Raw genomic sequence first — 13969 nt, forward strand, 5'->3', positions numbered from 1 at the left:
TTAATACTATTTATTTCTAAGACTTTGTTTTGAGACAAAAGCAGTGGTTTGACAAATTAAAATATATTTTATTTTATATAAACTAAAAGACAAAAAAAACTCTGGTCGAAATTGATCATTTTTTATATTTAATTTGGATTTGAGGCTGGCTTGCTGGAACTTGACTCTTTATTTACCATAGAGCTTCCACAGGAAGCTGAAAATCATACAGAGATGATAATTGAAACTCACAAAAGACAGTTTATTGTTATCTAATTAATACAAAGGAGATGCTGCAACATCTTAACAACATTACTTAGAAATAAAATAGACTTCATCCCTTTCCAATTGATGTTTGCAGTTAAGGCTCTGGATGACTGACTGCAGGTGCTCAAACCTGTGAAGCATAAAAATTACAATATTGTTAGAGAGAGAGAGAGAGATCACATTCTCTCTCTATATTCTACATTTCTCTCGAGCCTGAGTTTGCAAAGAAATTATTTTGTATAGAGACCGGACGCAGAATGTCATCTGGAGACAAACCAGCATGCACCACACGTCAGCAGTACAGAGCAATGGATGACGTGGTGCATTCTGATTGGTCTCCGCACGACGATCGACATCCGCACAAAATAATTTCTCCAATTTCCATGCCTTTTGTCATATTTATGCATGGGCTGAGGCTAAGATTTAGGAAAATATATTTGTTGGGTATAAAATGTAAATCTATGATACGGAATGATTCATCATAGAAAAATAGATTTTAGGACAATAAGAGCAAATATAAATCATAAAATAAAACAAAAGCATAGCAGTAAAATGTTCTACCAGGCTGAGAGAAGAGTTGATACTAAGGCTTCATTTGGTACTAACTTCATTATTTTCTAATGCAGTCTCTTTTGGTGTATGAACTAGAAAATTTTCTAATAAAATATTGCTTTAGAAAGCAGTATGAAAGTTGCCCCAAATAAAATCTAAAAGTGACGAAAGAACAATATAGTTTTGATAGCGATGAAGAGATTGATGAATGATATCTAATGATTTGTTTAAAGAGAACATTGATCAAAATCATGCGATAGTCGTTCTTGTAAGGTGGCTAATAACCATTGCCTCCTTACCCTGTCTTAAGCAGTTATTGCAGAAATTCTATTGCAGCTAAATTGTTAAGCAGAAATCGGCTATAGCCTATAGATTACTTTTATATCAATATTCAATTATTTTTACTGCAAGTTGTATGAGATGTGGCATAAAACGGCGGTCTTCCGAAGAGCCGGTTAGAAAAGTAGATGCATTAGATTGGACTTATGTTAAGAAGAGTAGAGGTAGACCTAAAAAGACTTGATCAGAAAATATTAGAAATTATCTTTCTTTATTAGATTTAAATGAGAATTTAACTTTTAACATGGCATAATAAAGAAAAATGATTCATGTAGCTGACCACATATAGTGAGATAAAGACTTGACGTTGTTAATGTTGTTGCTATATGAGATGTGACAACTTGAGTCCACCATGTTCTCTAATTTCAATGGTTACTCGGAGGATTTACATATATATAACACATAAAATATTAAGATTTATGTAAAAGTAAGTGTAATTTTTTATCTTATTTTGATGTTTTTAGTGCTATGCGAGTTGTACAGTTTTTTTAATTATATAAATTTGTTGACCTCATTTTTAAAAGCAAAATTCGTAATGTTTTTTGAAAATATGAGAAATAGATAGAATTAGAGCCTTTTCTTTCTCCCTTAGAGATGAAAAGTACAACAGCCATAATGTTTTCAAACTTAAGAAAAGGAAAATCTATGAATATTTTCTTGAATAAATTATATGCATTTAAATGCATATGAGATGGTCTATAAGATTGAATCATGAATGGAAGAATCCCAAAATAGTTATTGATCTTGATCATTCCTAAGAAAATAATTGATTGCAGTATATGTTTTTTGCCACTATTCAATGTTTAAATGGTGAAAACAAGAAACCTTTAATGGTTTATCTTTGCATTGTCTTGAAGGAAAATAAACACATAGGGATTGCTATTTTTATAAATCTCACAAATAAGAATAACTCTATCTTGATATTTTCAGCTCTAGGAAAAAGAAAACAACGCAGAGAACGAAAAATCCTTCCTTTCAACTGCTTCCTAACTATCTATTTGAAGGCAATAAGGGCAAATAATCACTCAATGAAAAGGAAAAGAAGAACTACCAGCTGAATCCTTCACTCAAGCTCCCTCATTACCTCTCAATTTCGTCAGCTATCTTGCTCAAATAGCCTCCTTTTTGTCTATTTAACTTAATAGCTCTTAAGGAAGTCAAATTACCATCTTGCTCTCCCTTCTTGATATGATCAAACAGCTAAAGATAATGTCAAGCTTGAGGAAAATTTGAGGGTTGAATTGGCTAAAGAAAATCTGAACTAAATAAGCCAAATGACATTTGGATTAAACGGATTCAGCCAATTTGAATTAATTGAAGTTGATTCAACTCCAGAGGAGTTAATTTGAGTTGAGTTGAAGTTGTCCATTAATTTGAGTTTGAGTTGAGTTGAAGTCGTCCAGCTTTAAATTATATTCGAGTCGAGTCGAATTGACTTGATATTAAAATTGTTTGATTAAATAAGGTGATTAAAGCCGTTGTGCCAAAAAGAATTCATTGAAGTCAAGTCAAACTAACTCGACGACGCTCGATTGAATTTATTTGATAAAAATCAAATTATTTTTAATTAATTTGGGCTTCGCTCAACTCAATTTAGGTTGATGGTGGCGTCGAAGTCGAATCGGAGTCGAATCAAGTCGGATTGATTCGATGTTGTTCAATTTTATTTATTTGATCAAATAGATTTCATTAGCTGAAATACGGTTCTATTTTGATTTTAAAGAAGGGACGGCAGTGATTACGAATTTTGCTTTTAAAAATGAGGTCAACAAATGGACCGTCAATATGCGTAGTAGAATGTAGTTATACTACACATATTGACGTTGACCGAATCAATGAAATTTAGGAGAGATTTGATTGAATTTTGATTTAGAGTTTGATTGCGATTGAAATCCTAAACAGAGTTTGAAGTTTCAAGCTTTGATTTGCATTTGATGAAAGTTTGAAGGTTAATGAATTTTGAAAGAGATGTCTGAATATGAATGATTTTATATTTTTTTTTTGGAAGAGAATATTTGAAAATAAATGAGTTTCACCTTATTTTGAAATATTGAGAAATTTCCCTTCCTTTTTTTTCGAATGTTAGAAACATTTTCCTTCTCAAATGACCATAACAGCTCGCCACTGTTCCGTTGGGGATCAAGGGCAAATATGCATGCCATTTTCCAAGAGGAAGAAAATATTTTTTTTTACAACAATTTTTAGAGAACCACTAGAAAAGGGGCCTAAAAGACTTTATCATTTACTAGTGGTTATAGTCCTAAGGAAAGAAAGTACGGAGACTCACACCTAGCCTTAACAAATAAAAAAAATCTATTTGTTTTGCTTGATCTTGAGGAAATAAAGCACAGGGACTCACACCTAACCTGAAGTCTAAAAGTTGTAGATGGGAGACTTATACCTAATAGAAATAATTTTTTTTTTAAATTTGAGTTACCTTAGATCTAAGGAAAGGAAGCACGGGGACCTCACACCTAACTTTAGGATACTAAAGGGTGACTAAGTTATGATGTGGCCTAACAGACTTAAACCCAACACTAGCTAGACTAGGTCCTAAGAAATATGAAACTCAAGGACTCACACCTATTCCCAGAAGACCAAGATTTATTTTAATTTTGACTTACTTCTAGATCTAAGAAAAGAAAGCATGGGTACTCATGCCTTTTTTTTTTTGAATTTGAATTTGGATTGATATTGAGATTGATTTGGATTAAGAAATTTTGAATTCAGACAGAAATTTCAATTTGAATAATTGGATTTGAAGAGATTTGAACTTGAAGACTTGATTGATTTAGGATATGATTTTCATCAAGCATAATATTTCTTGAGGTACCACCTATTGACCAGAAGCATTGGGTGGTTCCGCTTTACAATCAATTAGTTGATAAGAACCCCATTTGTAAACTATCTCCATGACAAGCGGTCCCTACCGCGTTGGTTCAAAAAATGTTGAGCTAACATAGGTTGCCGAAGAACTAAAATCAAGTCTCATACTTGGAAAGTTCTAGGACGAACTAATTTATTATGAGCTTGAATCATCCATGATTTGTATAATTCAGGATTTTTTTTTTTTTTTTTTTTTTTTTTTTTTTTTTTTTTTTTTTTTTTGTTTTTGCAATAGACATTCTTCAAGACCTTCAAATTTTTATAATCAAAGCAAGGCATTTTGCTCAGTTTTGATTTGATTTTGAAGGAAGATTCTTAGTTACCAAAGTTGTACCTCCAAAAGGAGAACTGCCTCGGACCCATTATAGAATAGGATTTTGCAGAGTATGTTGAATTTAATCTTTAAAAATGATCTATTTTAATTCGACGATGCCTCATTACAAAGCCAAAAAATTTTTGGAGTGATGTCATAGGCAGATTTTAGGGATTTATTTCGATATCAATGACATAATCGTTCACAAATGACTCTAATATTATTAAAATGATGAAACAATCATTAAATTTGAAAGTCAATTTAATGAAGTTGTTTAATTTATCCTCGCTCAACAAAGAGCTAATGAAAATGGGATAAGGGGTATCCTCTGTTCTAAGATTGATTTCCTTTAATTCATTAATTATACATTTAATTTCTTCTTCAAAATCAGGATGTACATTCCTGACTTTTAAGTTCATCTAAATCATCTGAGATTTCTAAACAAAACTCTAGTCAATGGTTTCCATAAAGATCTTATCATATTTAAGACGATTAGTTATCGTATTATGAACCTTTGGAACATTGGATTTGGGGCTCGGTGCATCTGAAGAAGGATTTGATTGTTGATTTGAATAGTGAGTTCAATCATTGGATTTGCCTTATTAGTTGCAAGCCTAGGTGGCAAGATCCTACCATAATAAAATTATATTTCTATGATCTCTTCGAAAACAGAGAATGTCAAGGGGTTTGCACTACCCCTAGGTGATTCAATATTATTTTCCAATAAGGCACTAAATCTGAAAATCTATCATGACAGGATTACCATGAAAGTTAAATTCAATGGCATCACTCTATGAAAAGCTTCTATATTCATCATCCTTAATGTATGCTATGATTCGAGAATAATCTTTTTTTTTTTTTCGTTTCGATTGTAAAATTTTTATTAATCATGTAAGATTAAGATTATTATTCTAATTATCATTTTTTATCCTTCATTTTTCTTTTTATTTTTTCACTTATTTTTCCTCTCAAATTATCAGTGACTTGAAAATTGTGAAAGCGGCACCTCCAGTTGTGGTTGCATCTCCTCCATAATAGATGATGCATGAAATTCCGATATGATAGGAAGTAATTGTAGATCACGAGTATTTCCTATCAATCTTCTCAAAACATCGAGAATTCTTCATAAAAAGTCCTCACAAAACCACGAAAACAGTAGATAATTTGTATTATTTGATGAAAGGAAAACATAAAATAGCAAGATACAATTGATCCTCAATTCGAGAGGAGGATCGATCTCTCCCAAATCTCTGGACGACGCTAGAGCCCAAAGAAAACCTAAAATCTAAGAGATCTCAAATTTCAGCCAAATGCAAGATGACTTAACCTTAGGAAAATCATCTATTTAATGAATACAAATAAAAAGGAAATCCCTAAATAGTCCCTACATTCAAATTTTCCTTGTTAATGAATACAGCTATATACTTGTTAAAATAACAAAAATTGTTTATCAATTTTTTATTTAGAGTACGAAATTTTGAATTGGCAAAGCAAAGGATCATAGATTCAATTTCTATTTAAGGTTCACGTTGGAATTTGGATCTTGATTTGAAGGGATTGATATCGGGCTCTGTCTGACCAGTTGTGTTGAGTTACAAATGAAGTAAAATCAATTACTAATAATTTGATGCAATATAAAACACTAGCACAATTTAGGATGCCTAACTACAATTTAGGATGCCTAGTTTTTCATTATTGTTGTTGTTTCATAATAATCATGATCCAATTCCAACACCTACTTGAAATTCAACTTAAATAGATTAGAGTTAATTTTGATTAGACTAAAAAATTGAGTTGGCTTTAACATCAACTTAATGAACAATACATTATAAATCAAATGGATCTAACCAAAATTATATGAGTAGTCCACCAAAGCCCATTCTAAATCTAGATTAATACAAGTGGATAATGAACTTTGGAAGGCATAATTAAATGGGCATCGATAACCCATTTAACAACCGTACTTCAATACAAACAATCTATAAGAAATTCAACACATGATTCATACCATATGTGATATTGATATGGAAACCACAAATAAATGCATGAGGATGAAACTGTTAATTTCCAACGATTGTATATCACCACATATCCAAGAGACTTATTTCTTCCAAATTTCAAAAGTAGTAAATTCAACATCAAAACAAAGAAAGAGAATTATTTCTAGACTGCAGCATTCATGCCGTCTCTACGCTCTTTAAATATCGCTACTTTTCATCTTACTGTATAACTATGCTACAGTTAATTAACTTTCTTGACATCTAAGGTTTCGTTTGGGACAGTTTTAGATCACTATTTTTTCTCTACTTTCAAGAAATTTTTGTACTTAAAAACATCTTTGCAAAGCAATAAAAAAATCATCTCAAACGAAGCCTAAATCTCATAACAATAAAACAACAAGGAAGAATAAGAATTTGACATTAGCATGAAAAGTAGAAATGTATATGCATTTAAGGATGAGTGCATCAAACATATATATTCATCAATATATATGTATTTGTATATGTTTGAGTGCTTGTTTGCAAGTTTAACTAAGAAATTATTGTAAGCGAGGAGAAAAACATAAAATCAAAATCCAATAGACTATTTAATCCATCTATATGACTATATTAACACATGTAACATCTAAAATTTACTATTTACTAATTGATGCGGTGAATCATAGTCACCGATTATCAACAGTGGATTGTATCTTCCATTACCAGTACCGGACAATATTTGGGAGGACTTAAGTTTAGATTTTGTAATGGGTTTGCCTCGCACAAGATGTGGACACGATTCCATTATGGTTGTTGTTCACATATTTTCAAAAAAGGCTCATTTTGTTCCATGTAAGAAGACATTCGATGCGCTTAATATTGCACGCCTTTTCTTTACTGAATTTGTTTGCCTACACAGGATTCCCCGAAACCTTACATCGCATCGTGATGTCAAGCTTATTAGTTACTTTTGGAAAGAATTGTGGAAGCGTCTGCACACTGAAATAAAACTCAACCATCTTATCACCCTCAAATTGACGGTCAAACTAAGGTAGTGAACAGTACACTCGGCAACATGCTCTCGTGCCTTGTTCAAGAGCACCCCAAGCTGAGTTTGCCTATAACAGCATGTCGAATCGTTCCACTAAAAGAAGCCCCTTCAGTGTCGTGTACACCAAACAGCCGAACAACACAGTTGACATTATCGCACTACCCAAGTGCACAAACAAGATTGCCCCCTCATTTGCCAATCATTTATCTTCCATGTTACAGGATGCTCACAACAAACTTCTCGAGTCCAATGCTAAATACAAACCAAAAGCAAATGAACACCGACGACAGAAGATATTTAAACTAGGTGACTTAGTGGTGGTCCATTTGAGGCGTGAACGCTTCGCTCTAGGAACTTTCTCAAAATTAAGTCGAAGGAAGATTGGACCGATTCCTATTCTAAAACAAATCAACCCACATGCTTATATTGTGGATTTTCCAGGTCGCCTTAACACTTCTTCTATATTTAATGTTGCAGATATCTCACCGTACCTTCCACCAGATGACGCACAAGCCACTTTTTCATCATCAGAGTTTGATTCTTCACCTGCTATGGGAGAATGATGCGGTGCATATAGTCACTGGTTATCCATAGCCATTTTATACCTATAGTTATTTTATTTTGCACTCTGTTAGTTATTTTCTCTATTAGTTATTTCTCTATGCATTCTGTCATGTTGTGTCAGTTTCCACTATCTTAGTTTCTATCCTAGGAAAAGTAGTACAGGACTTGTTTTCTGTTAATTAGCTAATTTCAGCAAGAGGAAAGACCTCCTGATAGCAGTGGTTTGCATATCTTCTTCCTGTGAAGAAGAACAGAAAACAGATTACCATATTATACTTTAGGCAAAGGGCCTTTTTATAGTTATTGTTCTCTGTTTGAACATGCCTCTTCCTTTGCATACCACATCACTAATATAACACCTAAAACTCTTTAATAGCTCAAACATATCACTCCATTATGACCCTGCTTAACACCCTTGGTAAACAGGCCTTTAAAGGGAATGGGAATCTGCCGCTATTGTTAAGAAAATATCGGCCACATATCATGTTGGGGATCTTGGAGTAATGCTTGTAGCCTGCTGAGCTCAATGACAATATGAAAATTGCAGAGAGTGTTTCTGGGGAGTTCTTTATGTTGGAGCGGAGAATACTGGAAATTATTTATTTTCTCAAGTATATGTGCTGAGAAGTGAGAAAAGACTTTTGGATCAGGCTGTTAGAGTTAAGAAGACGAGCGGAAGAGGGCTGGGAAGATGCCAGTATTTCTTTGGATCTGAAAAACGAAGGCAGCGACAGATTCCGTATATTTGTCATTTAAGAGCATTAGGTGTTATATCAGTAAATAGTAAATTTTACGTGTTACTTTTATCCATATTGGAACTTGGATCTTGGATCTAGAAAGAATGACGCAACCTTTTTAATCGTAAAAGAAAAACACAATCCTAACTTGAACCTGAAAAAAAGCGAAAAAAAAAAAAAAACTCTAATCCTCCCTGCGCCAAAAAGAAAACCACCCTAGCTCATCAGTACGATCCCGAAAACCTAATCAGTGTCTTCAAACCATACAAATATTTTCAGACGCACAACAATTAGACAAAAGGGATCAGGAAATCTACCTCAGAAACAGCAAGGGCATCCCCAGCAACCAACCCCTCCGATCCACGATACGATCCCTTCGCCGCTCCGCAATGAGGGATCTTCGCGAATAATGAAATCGGGAGCAATTCAGACAAAAACCCGACCTGAAATTCGAGATTTTTCCCATCGTCACGTGCGAGGATTCCCGTGATCGGAAGCCAGGCAAACAACTTCTTAACCTTGATGCCCTCTAGATCGGAGATAAGGCCATAGGAGAGCTTTCCCTTTACCTTTTTGCTGTAGTAGACGAGATCGGTGAACTTGACGTAGCACGTAGAAGATAGTTCCACCTCGAAGTCCCCATTGCTGTTGACCGAGTAGTTTATCACTGATTCGGGGAGAAGACCCGGTGGGAGGCCGTACTTGGAAAGCTCGTCGTGAACTGTGGATGCGGTGGCAGAGGTAACGGCAAGGAGCAGGGATACGGCGGCAATGAGGAACTTCGAGATCGCCATCTCTATCTTCTCTGCAATTTTTACTTGCTCGTCGAAGAAGCTTTGCTTGGGAGACTGTATTATGTGAGGAGTAGGGAAGAGAGCTTTGAGCCCACCACGTACGAGACAAGAATTAAAAAAAAAAAACGGATTTATTAAATCTTATTTGGCACAGTTTTTTTTCCTAAAATTTTATTCTAAAAAAAAAAAAACTATATCAATATGAAATCTTAGCCACAAAAAAAATATAACAATGACAGATCTAAAATTTATTGTTGATATAATATATCTCTCCTAACTTCGTTATTAATGAAATATTAAGGGATTGTTTGGTAATATTTATGATAAATCCTATTAAATATCTTGTGATTGTTTGATTATAGAACATATTTAATAAGCGAAATCTTCATCTCCAGCCAACGGATTTCGAAAATCTGACAAAAAACAGGATTTCGGAAATCCCAGATTTAGCACGAAAAGGCGGATTTTTTCGTCTACGACGGCTTTCATTTGCTATGAGATTTGGGTTTGCATTTTAGGCCATTTGGCTGGATTTCGCTCAAATAAGGCCTAAATCCTGCTACCAAGCAACTCCTAAATGTCACGATTACTTAGAGGACCAAGATGAGAAAGTTGTGACGTAGATTGCGTTGGAGGTCCTAACAAAAATCTCGCTATAGGTTGTGATGAATATTGTATTGATAAGGCTTATGATGCACTGAATCCGGGTCGTGGGGATGAAATTAATGATCTGTTAAATTGGCTATAGGATTGACAATTTGTGTAAGTGCGACGATATCGATGGCATTCGAGGATGAAGAAATTGCAATGAGATTTGAACGAAGTGTGAAATTAGAATGAGATGTGTGATACTTTGTATTGATATTTTAAAAATAAATAGATGGATCAATAAAGTTTAAAGCACTCATAGATTGTGTTTTGCAATTATTTTCTTAATATCACATAAATATTTGATGAGATTGATTTAATTTTTTTTATATAAATTCATATGATAACACAGTTCTAATTTTAATTTATATATATAAAAAAAGTATTTAGAATCATTTTGTTTAGTTAATTTAATTAAAATGAGGAGAGTGTCATAAATCTTTGCTTGAAAAAGTTTTAATGATCAATTCAATCAATAAATAATATTACATGAGTTTTGTATAGTTTTTATGGAAAGTATAGCACTAATCTAAAGTAAAATCAAATTTCATTAAAACCAACTCCAATCCCCAACAAAAAAAATCCAATCTTTGGAGCAACAAACACATAGTAAAAAAAATCAAATTTCATTAAAAAATGTCGAAAGTACAGTGGTTTTCTATCTCATTCCGCCGGCAAGGTTCATCTGGCCGAATCTGGAATGATCACATTGGTTCAATAAAGCTAAAAGAAGAGATAGTCGCTACAAGCAACACAACCACCATTGCCACCTCGGCCGCTTTCACCAGCTCCACCACCATTGATGCAAAGCTACATACTTATGCAATTTTATAAAAGATAAATATGTAAAAAAAATTAATTGTTGTGTTGAAGAGGTGGCATATTGCTCATGGTGATAATTTTTCTTCAATTGACTCATATTCAAAATACATGAGGGTTCTTTCTTAAAATTGTGAATTAAATTTGTTTGATGAAATGCATATATAAATGGAGCAGTTTATTAGAATATGAATATCTATTAAATATATAGGTTTTTTTTTAACAAATGAAACTTTCTTATCATATGTAGAAAGATATTTTAAGATAATTTCAAATTTTTTATATTTAAATAATTATAGAAAATAAATCATTTTTATTGAAAAATCATTAATGATTAAATGTAAAAAAATGATATAATTATATCATTAAATGGCTCTTATGTTAGATTAATGATAAGGCAATGATGAAAAAAAAAAAGAGCATATGCTGCAAAACATAAAGGCTTGATTATTGTTCATGTAGAACAAATAGTGGGTTTGTGCTGGCAATTATAACATGGCTTCTATACAAACTTGATATGTCGCTAAAAATTGTCTTAATCAAACACAAATCTTGATGCAAAACTATATTGAAGACTTTAGAATAAAATTCGAGACCATCTATACTCTGATTTCAGCAAGATTATAATCAGATTGAATATCTTATGGAGATGAATGCAAGGACACCAAATTCAGTCCAATTTGAGTCCAATGAGCCCAAATTAAAGGACCAAAACATTCTTGGAAGCTTCAAAACATTAATAAGATGAGCAAATGATATCTGAATATGACATGCATATAGTCGAATCGTGCTACTCAATGTGCCAAATCTAACGAGCCCAAGAGCACACAATTTTGACATCATTAAGGTACTTAACTGCTCGATTAATGCTTCATGATCAAGCGAATTAGTATGAGATGACCGATATAACACTCCAAATTTGTCCAAGATCTCCATAATTATGAGGCATGTTACTCCAAAAAAACTATAAAAAAATCATCATTCTTGACACGAGGGGAGGAGGAAGAGAAGAGAAAGTTAGAAAGCTCACTTGTATTCTCCAGTCAGTGCTGCCACCTTCGAATCTCTTACGAACCACCGACCGTTTCAGAACTTCTGTCGTATTGTTGGCCTCCGCCGGATCTCTTACGGACCACCGACTGTCATTGAACTTTTGCTCATTTGTTGCTCACTGCCAAATCTCTTCTCAACCATTGATTGTCGACAGACTTCCACCTATTTGTTGGTGGCCGCCGGATCTCTTCTTGACCATCGACTATCGTTGGATTTTCATTGATCCATTGACTACCTCCATATCTCCAAACATTACCAAGCCTCCACCTTTCTGTTGATTATCACTGAATATCCGACCATCGTCAGACCATTGGTGAACATTCTCCTGACTGCTACCATCAGATTTATAATATCTATCATTTATTCAAGATCAAGAATACTCATATAAAGTTTTACATATTCTTCAATATATTGTATTCTCATTGTCCTTAAGTTAAGGGACGAGTAGAGATTTGTAATATGGTCAAACACCAGTAGAATCATTTCAACTAAGCAATGTTCCATAGTTTTTTTTCCCTTTTTCTGGATTTCCATTTTCAAATTCTGACATTCGGCTGTAAATGAGCCGAGCCGAGCCGAGTATGTTTGTGTTCATTTAATATCAGGTTGTTCAAGTTTGGTTCATGTTTGCTCGAGCTTTATTGTTTGTGTTCATGTTTGGTTCATTTAAATTAATGAGTATTCATGTTTGGTTCATGTTCAGTTCATGTTCATTCATTTAGTGCTTATCAAGCTTTAAACAAACAAATATGAACGAGCTATAAATGAGCTATACTTTTAGATGTTCATGAACTTAGCAAACGAGCTTTATCGAGCTTCCTAACAAACGATTACATCGAGCATGTCCACGAACATATCTAAATTTTTTTACTTAACTATCAAAGAAATACGTTCATGAACATATCTGTTGCGTCCTGGAGTATTCGCGGCGGTAGATAAATATATAGTTTAATGTCTAAGCATTGTACAAAGATCTAGCACACAATCAAATAAGTGAGAGGGTGTAGTATTCATAAGAGATAATAGAGTTTTTATGTGGAAAACCCCTGAAAAAGGGGAAAAACCAGAGGGCCTAGCCTAGTTTGAATGAATCCAGTAGTATTTGTAGTCGATTACAAATGAGGCCCTTCTTAGGGAGAAGGCCTTGGCTTGCTGTTACAAATATATGTCATATAGAGAGCATTACATGGTGAGAGTTATAATATAGACATGTTTATTTGGTTGGAAGGGTCATTATCTATGATGGGTTTTAGAAGGACCGTAGTCGGCAAGAGATAGAGGTCAGAAAGATCGTTGTATGGTGATGTAGGTCGAAAGAACCGTAGTCGTCAGGAGATCGAGGTCAGAAAGATCATTGTCTGGTGATGGAGTTCGGAAGGACCATTGTAGGCGACAGAGGTCGGAAGGACCATAGTCGGCAGAAGACCGATGTCAGAAAGGCCGTTATCTGGTGATGGAGGTCGGAAAGACCGTAGTCGACAGGAGACCATGGTCAGAAAAATCGTTGTCTAATGGTGGAGGTTAGATGGACCGTAGTAGGTGACAGAGGTCAGAAGGACTGTAGTCGGCAGAAGACCAGGGTTAGAAAGACCGTTATATGGTGATAGAAGTCGGCAATATTCTGGGAGAACTATGGGCATCAAGTGGTGGCCTGGTGGGGCTCAAGGCCTCAAGTAGTGGTCCGGCAGAATTCTGGGCCTCAGGTGATGTTCTGGTGGAGCACAGGGCCTCAAGTGGTAGTCTGGTGGAGTAACGGCATCAGGCGGTGGTCCGGCGGAGGTGAGGGCCTCAGGTGGTGGTCCGGTGTAGCAACGGCGTCAAGTGGTGGTCCGGCGGAGGTGAGGGCCTCAAGTGGTGATCCAGCGGAGCAACGACGACAGGCGGTGGTGCGGCGGAGGTGAGGGCCTCAAGTGGTGGTTCGGTGAAGGCGAGGGCCTCATGTGGTGGTCCGACGAAGGTCCGGCGGTGATCCGGCGAAACTCCAGCGG

General features: G+C 34.8%; 1 protein-coding gene across 1 annotated transcript; it reads right to left on the reverse strand.

Moving 5' to 3' along the window:
* Nucleotides 1–150: 150 nt before the first annotated feature.
* Nucleotides 151–9558, reverse strand: LOC110095462. Its single transcript, XM_020821012.2, has 2 exons — nucleotides 8985–9558; nucleotides 151–376 (listed from the first exon to the last, which is right to left on the reverse strand). The coding sequence occupies exons 1-2, from the start codon at nucleotides 9459–9461 to the stop codon at nucleotides 371–373; spliced, it is 483 nt and encodes a 160-aa protein (XP_020676671.1). The 5' UTR covers nucleotides 9462–9558; the 3' UTR covers nucleotides 151–370.
* Between the last annotated feature and the right edge of the window lie 4411 nt (nucleotides 9559–13969).

The sequence above is a fragment of the Dendrobium catenatum genome, unplaced genomic scaffold (assembly GCF_001605985.2).
Source record: "Dendrobium catenatum unplaced genomic scaffold, ASM160598v2 fragScaff_scaffold_370, whole genome shotgun sequence".
In the NCBI taxonomy this organism is placed as follows: Eukaryota; Viridiplantae; Streptophyta; class Magnoliopsida; order Asparagales; family Orchidaceae; genus Dendrobium; species Dendrobium catenatum.

Bases quoted from the DNA above. Each gene is read 5' to 3' on its own strand.
- LOC110095462 (XM_020821012.2), bottom strand. From the start codon at position 9,461: ATGGCGATCTCGAAGTTCCTCATTGCCGCCGTATCCCTGCTCCTTGCC.